This window comes from Stegodyphus dumicola, chromosome 5 (genome assembly GCF_044657685.1).
Source record: "Stegodyphus dumicola isolate Sdum_Otavi_A_Nest chromosome 5, ASM4465768v1".
NCBI classification, from domain to species: Eukaryota; Metazoa; Arthropoda; class Arachnida; order Araneae; family Eresidae; genus Stegodyphus; species Stegodyphus dumicola.
Window position 1 is genome coordinate 167,175,328 of NC_140772.1, and position 27,673 is coordinate 167,203,000.

Sequence of the window (27,673 nt, forward strand, 5' to 3'; positions counted from 1 at the left end):
ATATATATGTATGGAGCAAACACAGTCTCTGAGAATTATGAAGCCAGGCTCTATTAAATAACTTTTCACATTATGTTTTATAAAAATAAAATATCAGAATCTAATGAAATGTTCTACTTTTTACAAAAACGAAAAATAAAAACATTTGTGCATAAACAAATAGTAGTTTTTAAAATTACAAAAGTGTAAAAAAAAACAACCATGGATTATCAAATATGATAATTCTCATAGTCTATTGTTCCTCATTGCCGATTTTCTAGAAAATCCAAATTTAGGATTTAGTTTAAAAATACATTTATTTACTGTTCGATTCAAAATTCCTGAATAAAGCTTTAGTCTTCAGTCACATAGGAACAGCCTATTGTGGTTCAAACACAGAGCCAAATTTTAATATTTCAATATCTATATTTTTACCAACCTCATTTCATTCTAGTCGATTTTGAGGGGCCTATTGACGAAGAGGATATAATTTATCAAAAAATATTTTAAACTATTTCCTACATCACAAGATTACAACGTCAGAAAAATTTAGAAATGTTTGATTGCCAAGTCCTGATTTTTTCCAAACATTACACTAGCTCTATCAGAACAAAATGCAATTAAATGATTTTTTAATAGTTTTCAGGAAAAAAAAACATGCAGATTTAAAGTATTAATTATATAAACATGTATGCATTCAGCGGTATTACTTTCTAGAGACAAATAAAAAGCATTCCAAACAAAAAATTTACGAATTAGAAAGAAATTTAACAACTGATGCACATGAGTCCTTGCAAAGCCTCCGAAATTTACCTCTGCTTATACATAAACATAAAAGGCAAACTGCGCTATTTTTTGCACCAAAAATTACACCCAGGTTGATTTTTGAGTATCGTAAAGTATTTATGATTAAATAACTGTTGTAAAACGTTTATAGATAACAATAATAAACTTTTTTCTGCGCATAGTATAAAAAACCAATTAAATATCAATAATGTCGTGAGATGGCGCTACTATTATTTTTCTTGTTGAGTAAGTCAGGCAGAAACTTGTCAAATAATTTGAACTCTACATTGTTCAAAACAAACTTTATTTTTCAGAATAAGTATTACCCCCAGATTGGTGGGAAGGGGGTTAACCATGGTCCTATTCTTGCTGATATATACATAATTATGAGTAAAAATTATTTTATAAATACAAAATAATTGAAATAATAAACTTCTCTGCGTGGTTTCGCTGCGTTGACGATACGGTAATAAAGAAGATTTAAATAAAATTATTCTCAAAACTTAACTTCCTTGACATGCTATTCAGTTCACTTTGGAAGTTGTGACATCCAAATCCCTTCCATTTCTTGACATCTGGGTCACATTGAAATGCATCTAATACAGTACTGCAGTATACTATAAACCTTCATCTGTTTGTGTTCCACCACATTTTACAAATTCTATCATCCGATTATTATAATATTATTGACCAAGCAGTTAAAAGTTTTCATCTCAACACAATGAAAAGAATGAATTAACTTTTTCATTTCAGGAGATCGTAAGAAGTTGGTAGTCATTTTCTTTCCATCTTTGAGCTGTCAAATTGCAACCATTTTGCAGAAGTTTAATTTCGTATCGTTTTTCTTCTTTTGTCAATAAAATTCATAGTTCCACAGTAAAAGACCTCATTCCGAATAAAAATTAATAGGACATGTACAATATTCCTTGTCAGTATTGACCATTGTATTAATACACATTGACCAAATTAAGAGAGCCATAAAATTTTCAACTAAGGAACATAAAGCATATGTATGGAAAAGGAAAGAAATCATTTGTTGCCCAACACACTGTTGGGCAAAAAATCATAATTTCCATTCTTCTGCAGTTAGAACTGTTCCAAAAACACCTTCTGTTGACGAACTACATTTTTAAGCGTGGTTTCACATTCATAAAAACCTTTCAGTTCTGGTTAATGATCTAAAATCTTATACGAAAGTGTGTTCAGCTTTAAGAGATTATTTCATAATTGCTTTCATTTTCATCATTAGGTGGTCCCAGTAGCTGTATTTTTTATTGTTGGTGGAATCTCTAATTTCTAATCTATTGTTTTCTTTGGTATTACGTGAGCACCGACTTTCCATGATTTCCGCTCCTGCAACTGAAAATAAAGCTTCTGTAGTCAAACCTGCGAAATCTAGTACTGCAAATTTGTGGAAATTATCAATGATTCCTATTGTCTGAACTCTCTTATAACAGCCACAAATATTTATCATAAATTCAATAACGGCACATAAACTATTAGTTAATTCATACTGTACATTTAATCAATTTAATAAGTACTATACATTAACAAACATCTACGCATTTAACTATTAATTAATATTATGCTGTGGATTACGTTTTTAGTTTTCATTATTTAACTCGATAAGATACTAGATTATCTGAAATAGAGACTTGATGATGCTTGGAAAAAGGCTAATTCATAGCTTCTGGGATGCTCTTGAAAATGAAGCGTTTCTCAATATTTTGTATATTATATATTTGTAGGTCTTTTTGGAACAATCTTTTCACTCTAAAGTACCTATACACGCCTTTATGTAACAATAAAGAGTAGCAAAACCGAATGCTTTAACAGGTTACAACAATTCGTTGGTAAAATAATTTTTGAATAATTTTTTACTTTTAGTTTTAGCCCTAAAGGATCTAATATTCTCAAACTCAAAATGAGATTTCGTATCGAATCAATATAAATGCGTCGTTTCATTTTTTATTTTAGCCTGTTGCCATTCGGCAAAATGCAATAAATTTTTGAATTGAATTCGTCTATTCAAATTGAATCCGTCTATTGTGGATTAACAAACTGAGCTATTTGAAAGCAATAGATGCAGTTCTTAAGACTATTAATTTCTTACTTGTTTACTTACTTGTTTTTAAACACTATTTTAAGATCTTGCTGTTGAATTGAATTTTTGGTAGGGTAAGTGCGAAGAATGTATATTTAATAAATAAAGTTAGCACACAAAACTTTAATAATAAAACGAAAAAAAATGGGTTAGCAGGAGAAAGTGCAACAGCAAACTGGTAGACTTCGAGCTCATCGGGAGCTTATAAAACCTTAAAAAATACATTTAGGCAACCATTAAAATCTTAAATTTTCAGATTTTTATTTATTTATTTATTAATCAACATCTTTTTTCGCTCAGTGTATGTGGGAATTTCGGATTTCTTATTTTATTTCGAATTATTGAATGGGTGAAACTTATTCCAGTTTATGTAGGCCATCAGCAACATCTTCGGTAGTAGTTTAATTATCCCAATGTTAGTGTAATACAATGTTAGTGTTGTTCCCAACCTGTGTTCCACTGAACCCTCAGGGTACATTATGCACTTCTCAGGGGATCCTTTGATTCCAGGAAATCAAAAATTGAATGAAATGAAAGACCAAGAAATAAAATACAGAATCTAATTAAGAAAACTGGAAATTACATTCTGAATTGAAATTTTCCGAGCGGCTCTTCTATCAAATGACGTTTGGTCATCCCATTGCCATTACCTCAAAAATTATTGTAGCGTGGAGCTGAGCGTTACATCGGCCTGCCCATATATTCTGTCGCGTGCCGCGTTTTAATGCCCGTTCCTGAAAGTGATGCCCGAATTCTTTCTTGGAACTGCTCATTGGAACAATTTCTCTCTCATTCACCACCCTTCCTGTAATCCGCTGGTATCGTTTTGAGACTTAGCCTCGTATGAAAAGAGGCATGTTTGTCAATTTGGAGTGAGATCACACTGAATTTTTATAGCGACATAATATTTCATAGCGATGTGAACTCCTACATTTTCCTCTCTTTTTGTGCAGTTGACGTGTTTGTGAGGTTTAGTTTGTAATTAGTAAGTGTCCATAAATAAAAAGCCGTATTTTGTTCGTTCAAAAATTCGAACTCCGAAATACTGCTGTATATTTCCGGTATACGTTATTTTATGTTTTAAGATGAAACAACTTTTGCTGTATAGTTCATTCTATTTGCACTAGAGTTAGTAAAATTAAATTATTTTGTCCTCTGTAATGAAAGAAAAAATTTTAATAACAACTAATAAATAAATATGGATTTGAATCGAATATAATGACTGAATTGGAAGAATTGAGACCATAATACGAACTCTATTGTTGCTCTCATACCATAAAATCTATTGCAAGCAAATGGTAAGTTTAACTGAACCTTGAAAAAATTTTATGCATGGCTAAATTTTATAATATTGTGTGTATTAGTGGTATTTGAGAATATATTCAGATATTATGGTAATGTTCAAAGTTTTAAAAAATGCGTTTATTTCGAAGACTTTGCGCAGTTGTTTAAATATATCTTTCCTTAACATCCTATTAATATTTATCCCCTCTTCTTGCCCCGCGTAAGGCAAACAATAACTTGTTTCGCTAAAATAAATTCACCTTTTAATTTTGAATAATATCTATATTTTACATTTGAAATAAAGGGAGAAGATAACGGAATAATATTGCAATGCATGTGTTTATATAATGCTACGACACATTGATAATTAAAATTCATTAACATACATTTGTGCGATAAGAATATAAAGGAGTAGTTCGGGGTAATACGGTATGCACTTGTCCCTTTTGATGCTATAAGCAGAATAAATTCACTATTTTTCTTTCTTTTTTGCTTAATAAGGTGAATGTTAGATAATTCATAGCGATTTAAACAAAAAATTTATATTTTAGTATAAACATATTCTTTTTAAAAATTTAATTTTTTAATATTAGTCATTAAGTACTTAGATATCTTTCATATTATGCATTTGTTCTTCATGCGAATAAACCATCTCGAAGCAACCTCCTCTCAAGGCGACCAGAAAGAAACTGAGATTTCTGAGGAAACGCTTAAAAATCAGAGTCGAACGTCACCTAAGTAGACTACATCCACAAAAACAAAACCATTTGGAATCGTTAGTGGTCGTCATATTCGTTTCATTAACATGCACAAACTGTACGTATCTTCATTTTTATTATTGTTTCAGTTAGTTTTATCTAAACCTTCAAGCGGAAAATAAAATGCAGTTTTAAGTTATTTCGCACTTTTTTGCTGACCTGGGAAGATGCGCAGTTTATCTAAATTGGGTATGTGTTTATATGTATTCTAGATAGAGTGAGGTATTTTGGGAATTATGGATGACATCCTCTTTGCTTTGCGACTTGAGAAATGAGAAACAAACAAGTGTGAGCAGTCGCATTTGCCGTTTCTCCTCAAAAATACATTCTGTACGTCTTGAGTCAGAATCGGCTCTTTTACAAAAAGACCTTGAAAATTTCGAAGACCCTTGAAAAAGAAAGAAAAAAAAGCGTGTTATTTCTACCTCGACCTTCAGACGAAGGTTGCCTATTTTCGTAACACCCGCTTTATGTTTGTACAGCGACCAGTTTTTTTTCTTTTCTACAAAAGATTTGTATGTTTAATGTCAGTCTCAAAATCATCAGTAGAAAACTTGTGACGAGAAAGTGTAAATACATAAAACTGAATATGATGTAATTTCAAAATTGACAAATCAAATGTTGTGCAGAAAGACCATCTGTATCATTATTTAGCTTGTTGTTGCGTTACAATTTGTTTTGATACGGTATGCTTGAAAAAAAGTTTCATTTAATGCTAAATTAAATGGCGAAAGATGGGAATTTAATTTCGAAATGGCTCTGTAACTGCATTTCATTTTTATCGTTTCACAATCTGTCGCCAAAAGAAAGATGTAATTAATATGAGTAGGAATAACCTATCTACCTTACTGGTAAGTTATTATTTAGGAGAATTCTCAATTAGCTGGAATAATAGTTCAGTCATTTAGCTTGAATAATATATAATTCGTCATTCAATAATAATTTATTCGTAATTTGCATTAACAAATCTTATCTCTAGGATATCATTAAGCAAATACAAATTATTAAGTATCATTTTAGCTCAATTGAAAATTTTTTGCACTCCCCTGCATCAATAAATAAATAAATAAAATAAAAATAAACCAGAAGGACCAATACACATTTGTTTGCAACAACAACAAAAAAAAAAAAAAAAAAAAACCATTATTTTACTTTGTTGAAACAAGTTATAAGCAGTGTTCCATTCAAGCACTAGACAAAATCACTTTCACGGAATGAAGTCATGCCATTGAGACATTAGGTATTTTTTTAAAACAGGAGAAATGAAAAATGAGCAACGCCTTCGCCGGGAATCGAACCTCGGACCTCGGGAATACGCGCCTAGGCTGCAGACCACTGCAATACGAAGGCATGCTAAAAAGGCGAGAGAAATACCTTATATACTTCCTCTTTTTTAAAGGGCGACTGGGGTTTTTAGGGGACCTAACCGCCAAATCCTGGGTGTCGAGAATCATCATCCGCCATCCTTTTAGTTCGGTAGCCACTGTAGAGACATTAGGTAATTTTTGGAGGCAGGAGAGATGAAAAATGAGCAACGCTTTCGCCGGGACTCGAACCAAGGGCATCTCGAATACGCACCAAGCGTGCAGACCACTACACTACAAAGGCATGCTAAGAAGGCGGAAGAAATACCTTATAACACAATAATATTTTTTCTTTTAATAAAACTGTACATAGTCTCCGTGTAGTGCAATACTAAGAACATTATTTTTTGTTTGGAACCTTATATTAATTCTCTTAATAATCAATAAGTATTTGTAATTACATATATGAACTTTGAAATAAAGCCATTTTAAGGAGTCCAAAGAATAATTTAAAGAACAGTTCACAGAACCAAACTATAGAAAACAAAGTTATCTGGCAGCTTTTAATCTTTCGGAAAATCTAAATATTTAGAACTTGTTCCTACGAAGTGATTATATATTACGGCATTTTTTGTTTTTTCGACTGGCAATCTGGTAGACAAATAAAATACTTATTTCTTACTATACGTCATATAGAAGATTGGACTGATTATTTGTGGGGTTAGTATAAAAAGTGCAGAAGAGAAATTTATACCTTAAAATTAGTTGAACAGTGATATAAGAAATTCTATTGTAATCATAAAATTTTTAGACAGTGAATTTAAAAAATATATTGCAAACTGTTATAGCAACATTATTCAGTAGACAGATACTGTCACAGCATGCAGGCACATTCTGGGCGCAACAATTAGAGAAACCTCCTGAAATGTAAAGCAGTCACTTGACATGACTCGAATTTAAACCTTTTGTTGTAGAAAACTTCGGAATGAAAAACCTAAATGCCTTTTACTTGAAGCATATTTTGAAACTTTTATACCATTAGCGGTACACTAAAAAAAAATTAAACAAATTTTCCCATAGTATGCTTGGTCGGCAAATCGACAATACATGGGTTTAATGTATTCAAATTCACGATGGTATATTAAAAAACGAGTCTCAGCATTTTTGTTTAGCATTATGTCTTAGTTAGCATTATGTCTTTTGTTTAGCATTATGTCTTTTGTTTAGCATTATGTCTTAGCATTAGTTTTTTAGTCTTAGCATTTTTACTAATTGACATTATGCGCTTGATGTGAGTCTTAGCATATTAGCAAGAGCGCTTTTCGCCAGACGCAGGATACCGTTGAGGTACGTAACAAAGTGAAAAAACAAATATCACTATCAAAACTTAATACCTTTCTGAAGAAAACAGCGTTTTTTAACTATTAATTCGCTGTTTGGAAGAGCCTCAGTATTTAGAAGGAAATACATATTTTACATTAAAAATTAATTTATTTTAGTGCCCGGCATGCAAAAGTAGCAAACTGGGAAATCTGTATTAAAGTAAATTTCAAGTACCTACTTTCATTCACAAATTAAATAAATTAAAATTTCTTGATACCAAAATAATTTCCTAAAAAGCAATAAACTTCTATGCAAAAAGGCATAAAACATTTCAAATAAATTATAAAATGTATCTATCTTACAAGCATCTTAAGAAAGCTTTTGTCGTTCCACGCAAAAGCTCATCACGTGTGTGTGAAACAGCAGTCCACTAAAGTACTCTTAAACTAACGATTAATAATAAGTAGCATATTATGAATATAATTGTAGAATCGTTAGATCTACTTAGGAACACGAAACGTTTGCAGTGCTCTCGCCGGAAAACGAACTCCGGACCTCCCTATTGCTAGCCGCACATGCTTTCTATTACACCTCCAAAGTACGCTATAAGAAGGAGGAAAATTTCTTACATTCCCGCCAACTTAAACGGCGACTGTAGAAAGGACGATTTAGTCGTCAAACCCTAGTCGTGACGAATGGGGTAACCTAGTATTGACCACCGCATGTTAGTTCGGGCGTCACTGTAGATTCATTAGTCTCATTTTGGAGCAGGAAACATGAAAACATGCGATGCCGTCTCCGGGATAAACAACAGTGTCGCATAAATTTGCCACAGACTTACAGGTTCTAAAATAAATTCGTCTTAGTATTTGCACTAACCTTTCATATCTTCACTATTAAGTCCTTTGCTTACTTCTCCGATTTCGCTGAAATGACTACCATAACTGTAATTTATGACTTTATTTTAAAGAATTAAAGATTGCTAGCCAAACAGGCTTCCAATTACACCGAAAACGTAAGCAGTAAAAAGGGAAAAATATCGTACATTATTTATATGCACATCATATACACTTATTTTCCTCATAAGCTTTTACAGTTTCATCCAATGCAGGTTTGATAGTTTAAAAATGATAATAGTAGTAAGAATGAAATTTTGATAATTGTTTTCCAAATAACAAACGCTTATATTTTTCTTATCAGAATTAAATAGAAATAAAAAAATAAGAGAGATATCTGAAAATTTATTTTACGTGATTTAAGGATTATTAACCAAAATATACTGTTCATTAAGATGAGTTTTTAATGAACATTTGGGCTTTTTCAATGCAAAAAAAGAAACTTATAGCTTCGCTCCAGTTATCTCAGAAAAACAGGGTTTTACTCTATAATAATGAGCTAATTGTTTTCATTGTGTCTTGATACACTGGCTTATCAGAGATATTGGCTTCTTCACAAGCGTTTAGAAATAGTAGAGAAACAAACATTACAGGTTATATGAAGCATTACATTAAAACGCTGCTACAGCAGTGTTTTGTACGGCTATTTCGGCAAGTTATATGACCTGAAAAGATTCCATACATAAATAAGTGTTGCGTAAATTTGTCACAGAGTTACAAGATCTAAAAAAAATTTATCTTAGTAATTGCATTACTTTTTCATTTCTCCGCTATTTAGTCCTTTTTCCGTTAGTTTGTTTTCCTTAGTTTGTTTTTCCGATTTCGCTGAAATGACGACCATAACTGTAAATTGTGGCTTTATTTTAAAGAATTAACGTGCTTTTCCATGCTACAAATTTTCATCGCGCGTTTTTTGTCATAAATAACATCTCGTTCGTTTGAACGAAATTAGTTTAAACGAAACAGCCATTTTGAACTTCCGCATCTTCGGCAGCTCTTGGTCCTCTTATATAATGCAATAATTTACCTTTTAAAATATCGCCCAAGCATTAAAGTCACTGAATACTGGTAGTTCGGTCCGAGGTTCGAATCCTGCGAACTGGCTGTTTGGGCGTTTTCCTGGTTTTTCTCATGTGTAACGTGTATTTGAGCCAGTTTCCCTTAGAACGTCCTCTACGAAGGCATCCTTTCCCTTAGGCAGATAGCCCGAGAGGTTTTGCTATAATCGCATAAACCAACACTTTATAAAATATCCTACAAAATTCGAATCTTTTCCGAACAGGTTTTAAAAACTCAAAAAATGCGCAAAATCGGACGATCTGGACACGGGTTTGGCTTATCTTTAAGAGGGGACAAAAAGCGTGGCAGGTGCATAATGGAAAAATACCAGATGTTTTGAAAATTTCTTATATTAACGCCTTCCACTATTCAACTAATAAGCAATTATCACCTTCTCCTATACCCATCATGTAGTTCGCCGAGAAGGATGTGTCTAAGTGGGCGTGAAATCCTTAATAAGTAAATTAAATTGGTGAGCCCTAGAACTAGAAAATTTTTGTTATAAGCCAGAAATAGAAAATGCTTGTGATAAGAATTGAATGATCAAGCCAGTAAATAGAGAATATGCTTCCTGCTAAAAACTGAATCGTTATAAAAAGTATTCTAAATATTTGATTACTAAATTAATCATTATGGGCTGAATAAATATACTCCTCTCATCTTAAAATCAGTAAATGCGGTAAAAGCAGGATAGAAAGTATTTTCCTTGTCTTCAAAGTAATATTCTTTAATTATAAAACATGTTTTAAAAAATATTAGTAGATTATAAAAATAGTTCATTGGATTTATGCAATCTTCAAAAATAATCAAAATTATACTTACCTATGCAATAAGTTGTGCCGACCATGATGGAGGCTACCCAGGCTGTCGTGCCCTTGCTTTCGCCGTAGTATTTTAAAAACTCATAGTAAAAAATTCCAAAAGTATAAGTGACGCCATCAGCAATTACATGAATCATGAAAGATGCAAATACAACAACCCATCCCCATCCGCCGTCAGGAGGCGGTGGCATTGGTTCCTCGGACGTCTTCCTCGTAGAATCTTGCTTCACTACCACCATCTTTAAATTTTTTCTAGTCCTGGTCACCGAGTCCTGAACAGGCCACTGAACCTCATGGAGGTTAATAGTTTTAAAGAAAGGCCTCCTCCTTCCGCCTCACGCATATACCTCCACCTCCAGGTGGCGCTCGAAGTGCTGAACCGCCCAATCGCGTCGTTTTCTATTGTTGACTCCAGCGTATTCGGACCCGTCTTTGCAGCTTCTTCTGCCCAAAGTGGAATTAGATCTGCAATGTGAAAGAAACAGTCTGAGAAAATGCAGGTGATAATTTGCAAAGACACTTCCAGTACCCCTGGGGAAACATTATTGGGAAATTATGAGAGGGACGTTAACTGTTTCTTTAGCTTAACTGGCAAAGTATTTATTACGACATTAATTCAGAGTCCCATTTATAGTCTTGATGAAACTTTATCTTCAAAAAAATTTAAATTATTAATGTATATACTCCTCTGATGATTATGGTTCCTGCAGATTTTAAACTTCATATCTTATTTGATTGTTTTTCGTTTTTTAGTATCTTAGTTTGTATTCTATTATATTTCTATTCCTATTTAACTTTCAAATGGAATCTGATTGTTGTGGATTAACAAATTAAGCTGCATGAAAGCAATAGATGCAGTTATTAGGAATATTCGTTTCTAATATTCGAATCGGATTGATTTAAATATTAAAAATGGATTTAATTCATGATCCATCTGTATTTTCATACAATGACGTCATATGTTTTTTATTATTTATTCCATATTTTATGAAACTTTAATGAATTTTTTATTAACAAATTCAACGATTCGAAACCGACCAGTGGCAACACTGTATGAAGGGGGAGGGGTAAAACATTTTTATAGTTCGACAGTCTTCAAACGCAACCTTGGCTGGTATTCTGCCAAAACACAAAGACACGTTCAAAAGGGATGTTATTACTTGCTGCGACGTCAAAGGTCACGTGAAATTCTAGTCTTTGACCATGACTTGAATGGAGTAACCGGAGCAAAGCTTTCTTTACTCCGTATGTGTTACAACGTATGCTTTAAAAATTCATCAGTTGAATATTAAGAATGCGTTTAAGGGTCTTATTTTCTCCGGAAAGAGAGAATTTATATGCTCGAGAAAAAGAAAGGTCTCTAATCTACTCCCCTTATTTTGAGAATAATCTGGTCCGAATGGCGCATGCGTGTTTACACTCATGGTCGTGGATGAGGCGGTTGAACTTATATCTCCAGGACGCAAGACTGTCTGTCGGAAATTCTAAAGATATAGTGTTTCTAAATATTTTGAGATTTTGCTGTTGAATTGAGTTTTATGTGTTAAGTGTGAAGAAAATATATTTAATAAATAAATTTAACACACGGAAACGATAATAATAAAAAGACAAAAAAAGTTTTGCAAGCCATCTTACTACTCAAACTGAACGTTGATATAATAAACTGAAAAAGAAGACTGAAAAAAAAAAAAAACCGAAAGAAAGTGTGTGCCAACATTTCACACAGCATCGGGAATTCTAAACATATACTGCTATTTTGCATTTAAATTTTTTGTGATTTTGTAGTTGAATTGTACATGGCATCAGTTCAAAGAAAGCAATGCTGAAAACCAATGCTAAAAAGAAAAAAGGGGGGAGTGAACAGGGGTGACTGCATCAGATTTGTAGACTGCGAGCTCAGCGAGAGCATAAAAAACAAGCCATTTTGGGAGACCGTGAAAATTTGAAACATTTAGGATTTCTTTAAAAAATAATTATACTATTATTTCAACTAGTAAAAAATGCTTCTATTGCCATATATTATATACTTCGGAACAGATCAATTGTGTGTATGTATCTTGATAACTAATTTTATCATGCATTATTAATTAAAAATTTTTAAATATTAAGCTAGTATTAATAATTGAGCATTTTATAGTATAATATTCCTTATTCGCTTATGAATTTTCTTTAAAGTTGTAGAGACAGTAGGATTTTTTGGAAGCAAAAGAGAATAAAAAATTAGCAACGCCTTCGCCGAGAATCGAACCATGGACCTCTGGAATACCGGTCCAGCGTGCAGAACCACAACACCACGAAGGCACGCTAGGAAAGTAGAAGACATACCTTACATACTCCCCTTTTTGAAGGGCGACTGGGGTTTTTAGGGGTACCAATCGCCAAATCTGGGTGTGGAGAATCATCATCCACAACCCTTTTAGTTCGGGCGCCACTGTAGAGACATAAGGATTTTTTCTGGAGGCCGGAGAGATGAAAAATTAGCAACCGCCTTCGCCGGGAATCGAACCACGGACCTGTGAAATACCGGCTCAGTGTGCTGACCACTACACTACGAAGTCTCGCTAAGAAGGCGGGAGAAACACCTTATCAAGTACAATTCACTGTTTCAGTTTTTATTGGAAGAATATGTTTTACTTGTATTAATATTTAATATTATTTTCCTAAACGTTAAATCTCAGACTTAATTCAAATTTGATATTCAAAATAAAAAATTTGGAAGAAAATAAACACTCGTGATATTTTTTGTTCAAATATTAAGCAATTAGTATAATTATAATTAATTACCAATTAAATTCTTATTACTGTAGGATATATTCTACGTTTTCGCTTCTTAATTCATTTACATTTCGTAATTCATTATCACTGAAATATAAATCAATTAAGAAACCAAAACATATAGTTTACAACAGACCGTATTATATTTTAAGATGGCTTAAGTTAGTGATTATTTTATCACATTAAACAGAATTTAAATTGCTAATGAAGCATAAGCATTCATAAAATTCTATCTTAATTTATCATTGCTTCAGATACAAAAAAAGATTTAATTAGAAGTAAGCTGGCGCTTTCTCTCGAAATTTCTTTGGCCTTCTCTTTGCAATTTTATAAAATATCTAGTGTCCATGGGCATTTTCATTACATTTAAAAATATAGAATATTTTATTTCTTCTTTCCACAATTTTTGCGCTCATAAATCGTTTCTCACTCTTCGCTCTGTTATGAGTTTTTGTTTCATTCTTCATTCGTTTATTTTGGGACAAATGTTTCACAGTTTCAAAAATTTAGTCTACTGTGTTATAACAATTGCAATAAAACATCTTGGTTAGTCGAATTACAAAATATCGGGCTTCACACATGTTTAAAATAAAAGAAAAAAATAAGAAATTAGCTTAAAATATCTTTCCTAAAAAGTTTAGAAGAATTTTTTTAAACACAAATATACGTCTCAAGTTTTATAGCAACCATGTTTCACGTAACAAATAATTTTAAATATTTTTTTAGCTTTGTTTTCTTTTTCTTTCCTTTCTTCCCCCCCTTTTTTTGCTTTGTCGTTGTTTTTCTTTTCTCAGATCAAGGGCATAACTGATACATCACATTTAGTTAAATACAAATAACAAATCACCCTTAAATTCTAATTATATTATTCTATAATGATGCTCATACTACCTCACTTTTAGATACGAGAACAAAGAATGAATTAATTCTAGAGAAAGTATGAAATTTCACATAAAGACAAGCCAGTTCTGATTTCCAAGATGTACATAGAACAGAAGAATTTATGCTTATTAAAATTTTTTTTTCTACCAGGCGTAAACAACACACTTCCATTCAAAATAATCCTGTTATACATTTTCAGTTTTTTGCTCCTAATTGAAGTTAAATAATTATAAATGTGAATACTTTCTTATTTCCCTCTACTTAAAGCCATTGTAGGTTTTTTAGAGCACGCATTTCGATTCATAATAGAATGAGTGAAAAAAACATGAGTTTAATTTTTCTTTCTTCAATAGTACTTACATTGTCAAGTATATGAAGAATTATAATAATTAAGCCTTTTGTAGCTCTACATTTCTCTGAGAACATCAAATTATTAAATCCAAAATATATTTTATCCCACGGCTTTTAATACTAGTATTTTTTTATCCTTGAAATAATCTTGTTTTCTGTGCCACTTGCAAAAGCACGAGTAGTTTCTTTCCGCGTTCGGTCTGAGCTAGTTTCACATGTCGCCATATCAACGCCATTGGAACCCTGTTGTGTAATAATATCTACGTCTATATCAGAGCCAATGGAATGGAAAGGTTATTTGCAGGTACCATCTGGCTATTAAGAATATGTTATAAAAAAAGCATTTAAATAAGGAACTGTCAACAAACAAATTTGTCTTAAGCAAATATAACGTTGAAAATAATTGAGCATGTGCCAGATTTCCATCACAACTATGATTTGTCCGAAATGTTGGCTAGGTACCACGAAGACCATTTCAGAACTCACTCCTGGCAACAGCACTTTCAACTTTTTCAAGGTCAACGCCGTTGTGGACAAACAACTGACAGCAGTTACATTCCTTAGGATTCGTTCCCATCTTGGCAAGTGGATCGTGAAAGCAACGTCGCTAACGTAGAATTAATCTTGAAGTCTTGATGGACAAAACGCTGCTTCCTCATTTGGTGCCACTGCCTTGACCTTTGGCAAATCCTGACACCAAACTTTTTCTAAGGGAATCATCCGAGCCAAAAGTACATGGGCCAAGTTCCCGTTTTTTTCCCTTGGATTATTTTTATTTTATAGGATCTGATACTTTCCACTTTTTTCATTCACTCTCTCTCACCCAATCCCTATTTCTAGCTAGAAACAGGTTTTCAACGTTTCATTTCCTTTCTCAGTTGCATAATTTAACTCTCAGCTAACACACAACGCACCAAAATATAGTGGAACTTCATTGATTTAAACTTATAAATAACCCTAATTGAATGTTTTTCACTGAATAAATTTATTAAAAATTAAATGTTAACTTTTTTAAATAAGCTAATTTTTTATGATCTTGAATTGAATGTTTCTCGCACTAAAAATTAAATGTTGACGTTCCTCAATAAGTTCAGGTTTTGAAGATCTTTTGCTCTTTTCTTTTATAATTAGCATTAATAGATATGTCGAAATAACCGATAAATAACCTTTCCTTAAATGACACTAAATTACTTTCATTTTCAGGTAATATTAAAACGATTTCTCTCACAATAAAACAAAATCAGATACCATACTCAAATCTCGAAATATATATCTCCAAATCTCTTTTGTAAACTTTATAAGTATGAAAAAAAGTTCTTGTAGTTTTTTTTGCTTATTCGATTAACTCTCTAAGCATCATCTTTCTCTGACTTTTCCGAGTACTGTTTAAAATACATATAAATATTTTTTTGAATTAACAATCTATACTTTTATTTTTAATTAAAAATTACTTTTAAAACTTTAAAATTATTATTTTTAAAATTGCTTTAAAACTTTTAATATACTTTCTTTAAGATGCATTTGCGTTGTTCTTATCATTTGTAATGCAAATATCACTTTTCCTTAGAAATTTCTCTTAGGAAGATAGCCTAGTGCAGTTTGTCATAATTAAAAATAAACAGGATAATCGTTACAATTATTGCATTGTAGAGACATTAGGTTATTTCGAAGCAGATGAAAAATGTGGAGTGCCCTCGCTGGGACTCGAACCTTTCGAATACGCACCGAGCGTGCTGACATGAAAGAAGGCTAAGACATGAAAGGCACGCACCGAGCGTGCTGACATGAAAGAAGGCTAAGACATGAAAGGCATGCTAAGAAGGCGGAAGAAATACCTTATAATACTCTCCTTTTTTGGAGGCGACTGGGGATTTAGGGGACCCAATCGCGAAATCTTGGTGGTGGAGAATCATCGTCCACCACATTGTTTACTTCTGGCGCCGCTATAGAGGCATTACTCGAACCACGGATTTCTCGATTACGCGCCGAGTGTATTGACCACTACATTACGAAAGCATGCCAAGAAGGCGGAAGAAATACCTTTTAACATTGCCGTTTCATGTAATCCTTATAGTTTGTAAGTAGAAATAAACATTATTTAACAGGATAAAAACTTTTATGGACTTTCATTATTACATTCAAACATTTGTTCATTTAATACAACATAGCAAAGTACGGTTTACTGAAGAACATTTTAAGGAAAACTGGCTCTTATTCGCATCACACATGGGGAAAAGCACAAAAACTTCCCGAAGTTAGCAATTTCATGTGAATTGGACTGTCTACCAACAACCAGTGTTCAGCAGTCTTATCCATTCGGCCACTGGAGAGGACAAAATACGCATTTATGGAAAAAACATTCTATAATTTTATAAAGAGAATACAATAAATGGGCGACTTCAGTTCCCTTAACTTCGCTGTTGTTTTGAAAGCAGAGCAGGAACGAAAGTAGTAAGAAATAATTTTATTCGGATGATAAATTAAGAACTTTGCAATTCGAATTGTAATTACGCTCAAAATAGTAAATAATAAAGTTAAAATAACAAATTATATGTAGTTCTCTTACATAAAAATATTAAAGCATTGAGATTTAAAAGTCTGTTGATATAAGTGTGCTCAAATATGTACCACATATTTTAATAAAAGTAAATTCTGTATTTCCTGTTTTCAATATATGTAAGTTGAAAAAAATTGTCGAAGCTGAATAGTTTTGGAAATTTAAGAAATGATGAAATTTTGGAAATTTAAGAAATGATGCACACAAAGTACTTCTGTGCTTCTATGATTTTCATTCAAGGCAAGATGTGAGTCCACGGTGGTTTGAGCTGTATCTTTGAGCGAAATATATGAATTTCTGATATTCTCTAGGCTCCCTGCTTTAATTTCTGAGGAAGTTTTCGTAAACTGTTGTATTTGGGCAATTTTGCAAATTTTGCAACAAAGTTTATATTATTTACTTTATATAATGTTCATGAATGTTCATATAATTTTTTTTCACTTGCAGTTTGACTTCTTTTTGTCAAAATGGTCTTTTCCCTTTAATTTATTCAGTAATTGTTTAAGATTATTTACGTAATGTCAAAACAGAGTAAGATTACGAAACCAACGTTCACGAATCTCTACACCTGATAAAAAATATCATTAATGTTGTTATTAAATATTTTTATGAGATATCTTATTTTGCTTTTAGTGTATGTACTAAAGATGCAAAAAATAAGCTGACATCAGTCATTACAATTGGAAAATCTTTAGAGATTATATTAGAAGAGAGAAAAACCAGGAAGAAGAAAATAATAAGAAGAAAAGGAATCAAAAGGACTTATGGAATTTTATTTTTAACTAATTAGATAATTTATACTATAACTAAGGTTCTATCATATTTCTATTTCTCATGCATACTTTTTGTTTTTTTCCTGATATAGGGAAAGCTGTACACAAATGAATACTACCGTAATTTCGCACGTATAGTCCGCAGACACGATTTTATATAAAAAAAAATTTAAAAATTGTCAGATAGTCCGCACCACCGGATAGTCCGCGGACTATACGTCCGAAATTACGTTTTTTTAATACGGCAATATTCCCATGCTTTTTAAACACATCCTTTTGTTTGCGCAAATTTCTCACCGCTTTCTTGTCCACTTCAAAATAACGGAGTAAAATCCTAGTATACGGTGCAGCCTTGGCGCGACTTTGAAAATTATCGCCAACACCAAAAATGATCCAAAGAACGTCTATATATATACTATACACGCATAGTATATATACTATATACATAGTATATACTATGTTTAACTATATATTTTCTTTGAATGACCCGTTAACTACTCATCGTATATGTCCCGTTTTTACTGCTCATCATAAAGTCGCCAAAAGTAGTCAAATCCCGTGTGCACCGGATACTAGGATTAAACCAATAACGGCCCGCTTCTCTATTTCCATCTTTTTCAGTTTTCTCAACTACCTCTCAGCAGTAAATCTCCGGGGATGTTTCATCAACGTTAGCGAAGACGAAAGACAAAATACGAAAACAAAATACTGTGCAACGTGCTATCCTCGTGATAAGTGGTAATGAAATGTGACCTTCGACCCCACTCACTCGGTGTTGCCAAACCACGCTATAAGTAAACGAATCACGCTTTTTTTTTCGTACTCCAGGTACTTGCTACTATGGCTCCTAAAAACCGAGTTGACGCATCAACTACTTTTCCCCCCTCCCGGCAGTTGTGCTAAAGCAGTGCGAAGGATACTTGGAATCTCACGTTTTTTTTATATTTGATAATCGGCAGTTCACAACAGCGTGTTTTTTAAATTTCAACAATTTTAACCGTGAACAACCAGCGTATTATCCGCACTGGTGGACAGTCCGCAGCTTCAAAAATTCACATTTTAAACACAGATAGTCCGCGGACTATACGCGCGAAATTACGGTAATAATTTTTCTAATTTTTCATCTTCTGTTACGATAATGATCCTTTGATTTTAAATATAAAGATATAATATTAATGAATGTTTATAAATGTATTTGAGTTATGATGTTTTACTTCTTGTTAAGCAAAATCTTTTAACGTTTCTATACCCCTAGCTGCCCCTTATATAAGAAGCTTTGGGAGTACAATAAAATTCCTAAACACCTAAACTGGTTATCATAGAAAAGAAAAATATTAACTATTAACAGAATTTGTTAGATAATCTCATTTAAATATTTTCAGCATAAATATTTAAAGTAATAAGTGAATGGGTAAAAAACCAAATGTATGCTTGCTATCGGTTGACAGGATGAAAGGTTAATAGGAACTTTTTATCTGTAAAAAAATGGAATTAGATTGCAGGTCAATTTATTGCTGCCAAATGCCTCATACTGCAGTCGCACTCACACGATGAGAATAAACTATCACATGAAAATGAATACTTTTATTACGTATTGAACGTAGAGCATTTAAGAATGCATTAAAAATGATCGCAACTTTACATAAATAGTATATCCCTCGAACTAACGTATTCTTCGAATTAATTCAGTGCATAACTTCGATAGTTTAAATAAATATAACTAATACGCGAAACACAAAGTTAACAATAAAAAGTTAATAACTAACGGAAAAAACGAGCCAAAATATGAACAGATGAGATTGTTAATTAACTTCAAAATGTTCTTAAACATTTTTATAAACGTGCTGAGCAATTATTTTGCGTAAAGAAATAAAGGCTGAAAAAAAAATATGCAGAGTGAGCAGTATCTTCTCACGAAATTTGTATTTGCCGATTAAAATTTTATTTTTAGAAATCATTTATTTAGATTTAGCAATAATTTTGATTGATATATTTCTCTTTAACGTGTAGAGCCAGCCGTTTCTTTTCGAAAATCCAAATTAACATTTCGCCTTGAAAGATCTTTCTTGTTAATATCGATCTTGAATATCGATCAAGTATAAAAACCCAAGTATTCAATTTCATTCGCACTCCCATGTGACAGAGTTTTAAAGTCAAGGATAGAATGTGGAGCTTGTATTCCATTACCACAGTTTATACTTAGGAAAACAAAGTCCAGCTGTTTGTTGTCGGGTTGCGAACGTTCGAGAAAAATTCTGTACTTATTATATTTCACTTATTACGAAATATGAAGGAGAATTCTTTATTTTTAGGTCATTTTATTAAAGATTCCTTTATTATGAAACGAAATACTGCAAAAATAGAACTGGTGATTAATTGGGATTTCACTTTGTCACTTAAACGAAGTGTCTCACGAAAATGCAACTAATGATATCTGAAAAGTATCAGAACCAAAGAATTCCAATTATTTTTGTTTCAACTTATAATTGTTTAAGTTTTATTCAATATTAATGACTGCTTCAAAGGTAAGAAGAAAGCATTACTTTAGAATAGCATTTAAAATACAAATTAACACTTGAAAATACAAAACCTTGCGTTTGCCAAAACATTATGCAGTATATTAAGAAATCTAAAACCTGCAGATTTTCTTTACAGATACAACACCGATTTTGAAAAGAAAGATTTTATGTTACGGATTTATTACACTGCGGCGAAGCACACTAAGGACTACATAAAGGGACGCCTTTGTGGAGGACTGTCTAAGAGAAACTGGCTGAACTGAAACATTAAGAGTAAGGAAAAACATGAAAATTCTCATGCAGCTAACCCGTTACTCTGGATTTAAATTCAAGTTAAATTATAGTTACTCAGCACATTTATCTTTAGGAAATGGAAGTCTTTTTTAAATTTTTTTTATTTATTTACTTATTTGGGGGTGTATGTACACTTTTCTCTTGACATTGAAAGTAATTTTATTACAAAACAAATGACAAATTAAAGGAAACTTTCAATTATAGCTGATTGAAGATAACACTGCTTGAATAATGATAAGAAAACATGATAATTACCGAGGTTTTGTTTTGTGTCAAAATAAGTTTGAATAAACACAGACCTGTTTCGGAAATGCATATAATTGATGTAGACTCGAACATTTTTGGCCCGTTCCACAGTTATTTGCTAGTGTGCCAGAATCCTAAAAATATCTGCAACACAGAACATGACCATCTCAAAATAAGTGTAAATTAGCTCATAATTGTCGTTTTATTTTAAACAGCCTACATTCTCAGACTATTTTTATTTTCGTTCTATCTCATTATTTACTTGCAGCAAATGTCCTCTATTCTAGGTTACCCTAAATTTCATAACAAGAGCGTTGCCAGTATCAGCTTATTCTTAAGTTGGCTTTAACGGAAAGTATTCAATCCTGCATGCGACAAATATTTTCAATATTTTTAACGCACATGCAACATTTAACCTACATTAGTATTTCAAGCTGAATCTTGTCTGATGATAGGTGCATTAAATCTGTGATTCAATTATTTTGTTCATACTTTGAACACGGAATAACAGCCTGCTCCTAAATAAAAAGTGTCAGTAAATTATTTATCAGATAACGGATTTAAATGTCTTTACAGCAAAACTGTGCGTCAAGACGTTACAGTCACGAACAATTATAAAATTCGATGACTCAAATAGTTTTCTGTGACCATTGTGCTCTCCAATAACGAATGCGAAAAGTTATCTAGGCGCGTTATAATGTACCAAATATGAGCGACACGTGATCTGTGATTCTTTCAGCAAAAGAAACGATCTGTTTAAGTAACTACTTGTCTTAATATGTTTGAATTGCAATTTTGCATCACTTCAATAAATCCAATCAAATGGGATTTTTCGCAATGGATATGAACGCATGCAATGAATTAAACAGAAGACTTGTAGAAACAGAAAACTGTAGGAGCTAGTCAGAGCACTCGTGTAAACTTTATTATTATTTTTATTATTAGAAAAATGTGTATAGAAACTGTGCGAGTAAATGAACGTACGGGTAGAATTTGCAAATGGAATAAACAATGAAGTTCCTGCTATTTCTAGTGAGTTATTGTGTGTGTTTTCTGAATGTTCCTCAGATGACGAAATTTACTATGAAAATTAGCGTATTAAGAGACTTCTTGGCAATAACAAATACAACAGTAGTTTGATTAACATCTAGGTAAACACTTTAATACACTTGTTTAACTGACATTAACGCTTACTTTCTATACAAGTAACATGTAAGTACCTATATTTCAGTTGACTGCGTGTCGGAGATTCAGTGACAAAAATACCATACCACAAGATATAAGCTGTTTGGGACATTCTTTAATTGAAGTTAATCTTAGAAAATGAGGCTTCAATTGCATAAGTCTGCATATATGCGAAGTGTTTCACTGAAATGTTTGGATAATTTGATATTCGGCAGTTTGATAGCAGATGAATAACATAGCTTAGGAATATCAAAATATATGTGATAAAGTAAGATATCTTTGGGGTATTAAATATATGCATGTATTACCAATTTTATTATTTACAGTTGGAAATTCAATCAATTTAAAATTGGACACGATGTTACATACAAGCATTCGCATTGTAAGAAATGCAAACAAGCGTAAATGTGCAGAATTAAATCTTAGCTCCCTAAAATTAACAGTAGTATTCTAGAGTCATTAGGTTATTTTTGAAGCAGGAGACGTGAAAAATATCCTTACCTTTTATTCTAACATTGTAATATAATAAAAATGACTTTTCCTATTACCTTTCTGTTCTTGGTTTCGAGTAGAAGAATACATTTATCTTCAGCCATTCTATCATGTAACTCAATATTAATGAAATTACTGATGAGGATGTAAGCTTATAATATCGATGATATTTCAACAGTGATATCGTAGGTTATACGTCATTAGCTATTACCAGTCATTTACTGTTTGTTAGTCGTTAGTTAATGTGCGGAAAATGTATTTCCGTTTAATCATGACTTTCCCTCTTTTAGCTTTCTTCTGTCTAATTTATTTTAATATAGTATGAATGCAGACTCTCCATACAGTACATAAAACATGTGATAATTAACTGCTCACGTATTTGTTCAAAGCAAGGTGTTAACAACTAAGTATTGGGGAAAATCAAAAATTACACGCAGACTTACAGAGGATGGAATGATAGCACGCCCAACTCCAGTTTCATTCAGTATATCTGTATTTACCTTATTGAACCTCTAGATCATGGAAGGGCAAAAGACAGCCCGCGTGCCGAATGAGGCCCACGTAATAACTCGTCCCGTTATGAAATTGTGTGCAATAATATTTTCCTGTCTTTCTTACTAGATTCTGTACACTATCTAGTAAAATCAGGACCATGATTGAGCAGCCTTTGTTACAGTTTTCGCGCATACAATACGCATGATTAGATTAGCAATTAATTTAAGTTACGAATACTAGATATGCTAGCATGTGCATGAAAAGAAAAATATAGTCCAATCATTTCTAGCAGCTTTAATCTGGAATTTAAACAATGGAATATGAATATTGTTTAGATAAAATGTCTGATCATAAAATAGAGCTTTAATAATATTCCATTTCTAAATTTTTATTTCAAAATTAAAAAGTATACAGGCCAATCATTTGACGACCTATAGGAACCTTTTACCTTTTCTTTAATACCTTTTCTGGCGTAATTGTAAATTTTTTAATTGTAATTGCAATTTTTTCAAAAATTTCTTCATGAAATGGTCTTTCTTCCCTTTCCCATCGCTAACTGCAAACAATGCGGTCACCGCAAATGATCGTCTCGGCCCTGTCCACAAGATATATTAAGAAAACACTTTGGCTAGCGATTAAAAAAAGTATTTGCTCTAGAAACTTATTTTATCTATTGGTAATCCTACATCAGCCGGTTTTTATATAATTTTCAGGTTCATTCTTAAAATTACAATCATCTGTTAATATTATGTACAGAAAAAGAATAACATGTTTTGGTTTATACCTTGCATACTGCGCATCTGAATTTAAAAAATATTTCAAAAGTAGCCAACAAATGAACGGATATCATTTGGAACAAATTCTAATTTTTTTTTACATATGTTCAAAAATGCGCCTCTATCGCAGTCCCTTGGATTCACCCCAAGTTAAACAGATGGTTGCGCAAGTATTACATTAACTCTTTGTCACGTGATTTTAAAAGGTTGCCAGGTTTAAGGCCAAAGCATTTCAATCTTCGTTGCTCTTTGAAAAAACTGCTTTAACTTTATCCATTATTTGCCACGCTCTTACTTTTGTGACTGGGAGAATCAGTTTAGACCAGAAATGAAACACAATATTCAAAATTTAACACATAAAATTATATTTTCAAATATGAACTTAGAATACTAGCTTTTGCGTCATCGATATCGTAGAATTTAAAATATCCGGATTAACTAGGACCATGGTCCATTCGGATATTCGGAAATTCCGGATGACTGAATCTCCTTCTTTTTCTATAAGACAAACAAGTATCACAATGCAGGTCCGTTTTTGTTTAACACATTTTCTTTAAACAAAAATTAAACAGCTCAGAATCATGAATTATTTTATTCCAGTAAAATTAGATGCAACACACACCTTCCCAACAAAACTGAATGATCAAATTATGGTACTTCCTTGTTATTAGAAACCCTCAAGATTGTATCACTAATCAATAGAGATATTTTGCCAAAATCTCGCTACGTGTTCAAGAATATCAAGCAATGTGTTCTTACACATCGCTTGATGAGCGGTTAAATTTTGGCGGCCAACATCATTTTTATTTTCCTAAACAAACAATCCATTCCTGTTTCCATTTTGACTAAAATTTAAAAGGAACATTGATTTTTTTCCATTCGTTTCATTTATTTGTGAAAATTGTAAATCTAAATGCATCTTGCGTTTACATTCACCGCACTAAAATTAATCAAAATTTACTTTACTTTCATGAAACAAAAATACGCTTTTTTTTATTCAGGTAAAACTAAGGCACTAATTTGTCTAACATGTGTAAAATAAAAATTTCTTTTATTAACTTTTCGTTTATTAACAACAAATAAAGAATTTAATTTTTTCTTTTATTAAATTCTTTATTTGTTGTTAACAATATATATATAAATAAAACACCATTTTTTTATTTCTTTATTAAATTATTAAAGACATGTAGAAAAATTTTTGAAATTCTGAAATGCGACAAAACGTGGGGGGGGGGAAGCTATCGATTAAATAAAAGCTTTTAAAAATTGTAAAAAATTATATTTAAATCCAAAATATTTTAAACTTATAAAACCAGTTCTAGAATTCAGATTAAAATAAAAAGCCGAATGATGATTATTGGACAAGTTACGCAACAAGAATTAGCGTTATATTTGTAAATTTTGTAGGGCTAGTTTCCATGGTTAAAATAGAGAACCAGCTTCCTGAGCTGCCAAAGTGCAAATAATAAGATAAGGAGATAAGATATGGTGATAAGATAATATAAGAATGGCTGGGCGGGAATTAAGTTACTGGCGCCATCTATTAATGGAACAAGAAAACTAAAATATATTTTCCTTAAAGACTGAAGGTAAAGATGGATTAGAATTAGAATCATTAACTAGAAAAGAAAGATTTTTTAAATATGAAACGCCTCTAGAAAATGTAATTCGCCAATGGAAGATGTTTTTTGAATAATTTTGGCTGCAGAAAAATGGAAAGTGCGATTTTCGAACCAAAAGTGCTGGGAAACAGACTTCTGTGCTTCCTTTTTCCTAACATATGCCTCATATTCTTTAACGCGAACGATTGAACGTGCTTTAACGCGTCTTTAACGATTTTCTTTAAAGCAAACTAAGAGAGCCGCAACTACGCAATTAACGTTGGTACTCAATTTCTTTTTGCCTAGACGACTTCCCATGGCATGCCATTACTTACCAAATTATGTCCTCCTATATCTTCGCTCCACGGCTCCTACTTAAATCCTGTAAGACTCTACTTAAACCTTGGAAAGGTTAATTGTCTGAGGAACGAAAATGAAACCTCCTTAAAAACCAATCTTTGACAATAGGACGATAATAGTATTATTAAAAAAATCAACTGAAGCAAATCAACTGAAGCTTCAATAATTACCTGAAACAAACTAGACTAAGAATTTCATCTCTTATTGCAACTCTAGCTGAGATCTACGATATCATAGAAAAGTTACACAAAAGGAAAGTCGTAGAACAAAAAAGGGAATAAACAATAAAGTGCTTAAATATCTGTCACCTAATGCCATCACCAACCTGACAAACATTATTAATTCAAAATTGCAGTACAGCTATTTCCTTGAGAAAAAAAATGGGACACTACCATAATTATCACGTTTTGATCAATACAATTTGATCTAAAGTTCTTGTTTTACTTCTTCTTTTCGGTTATAATGTTTAGTTAAATTATGGGACAAGTTTAGTAGTATGCTGCAGTGAGCTTGGTTATCAACTAGTAGGCGAAATTTGAATATTTAATTGGTATTCAGTATTTCTTCTTATTCTATTGTTTCTTAAATAGGCATTTTATTTTTTATTCATAAGGAATTTAGACAAGTGTTACGTGTATTTCTATTCTGATAGATTTATAGGTATAGGATCAAATAATGCACGATTAAATTAAATTAAATTAAAGAAAATTTCGGTCTTGCTAAATTCTTCATCTGTTGCAACTTTGTAAAAAAAAATTATGGTTGCAGTTCAGCAGCAACTTCCTGGAGAATATGCTACGAGAAATGTCATGTTACGTTTCCGGTTCTTATGCTGTCATATGCAATATGTTCTGTGTAGAAATTGTTCTACTCTTCAAACTTATTTGTATTTGTGCTTTATATTAGCCCAAAGGAGCTATTTGCCCAGAACGGCTAATTTCGTTTTGGCATTTTGCGTTGGTTCACTGTGAACGACGCTTCACTTTTCAAATTGTTGCCACCAAACATGAGAGCCCCGCATTATATTTAAAGAAATTAAGTATTGAAGAATATGCATGAATGTATGGTATATTTCTTGCACTGTGAAAATACGAAGGTACCTGGAGACATCAGATTTTGAATAACGTTGTCCACCGCTCGAATATGGGCATCTGGAAGCCCAAATTTGGAATTTGTTTTATTATCTATTTCATATTCTGTAAAACTTTAAGTTGCATCATTAAGATTATCATTCCTATCTGTAAATAGATTTCACACCAAAACTTATGTTCAATGCAAATTAACCTCATCTTAATAAAGTGCCGTTGAATGAGATGAGATCTTTTGAACCGGAATTAAGAATTCAAATTCAATAACCCCTTTGTGAAGTGGTGATCATGTTCAAGGTTTTGAACTCACAGCAGCATGAGTTGAAAAACGACTGCCAAAGAAGCACTCAGAAAATAAATTTTAGGTTAAATTCACAATGTGCACAAATTTACAACGATTTCAAAGCGAGCAATGGCAACACTGCACGGAGGGAAATATTTATCTTCAGCGAGCGAGACTGTATGTGGAAATCCTAAAGATAGGCTTTTTAAAAATTATTCTGTGATAATGTTGTTGAATTGAATTGTATGGTTTAAGTGCGAAGAACATATTTAATAAATAAAGGTAATACACAAAACATTAAAAACAACGCCCTATTGGGCATAATATAAAATCTGAAAGCTAAATTTTGTTTATTTATTTATTTGCATTTTCATCTAGTTTTTCTTTTCAGAACTTTTTTAATCGGTAAATATAGTTTTAAAGATGAACATCTTGTACACAGTTCATTTCGCATGATCCCATAGAGAAGAAATTATTCTATTTTGTATCTGGCGTCTACCATATTCAGATAGAGAGAACTTCGAGAAAAGTGGAACTTCTTATTTGGCTATCAGAAAGTGACATCACTAAGCTTCGCTCTCCAGGACGAAGCGAAGTTCTGATACAACTCCAACGTATCTTATTCATCTAACCTCTCGAATATATAATTTAATGTTGTCGCATTTTCTAGGGACATCATATA

General features: G+C 32.2%; 1 protein-coding gene across 1 annotated transcript in view; it reads right to left on the reverse strand.

Moving 5' to 3' along the window:
- Nucleotides 1–27,673, reverse strand: part of LOC118183485 (monocarboxylate transporter 9-like) — a 96,708-nt gene that overhangs the window by 14,213 nt on the left and 54,822 nt on the right. Inside the window, exon 2 of the mRNA XM_035353045.2 lies at nucleotides 10,316–10,779. Coding sequence (XP_035208936.1) covers nucleotides 10,316–10,553 — 238 coding nt within the window. The 5' untranslated portion in view covers nucleotides 10,554–10,779. The remainder of the gene's footprint in view (nucleotides 1–10,315; nucleotides 10,780–27,673) is intronic.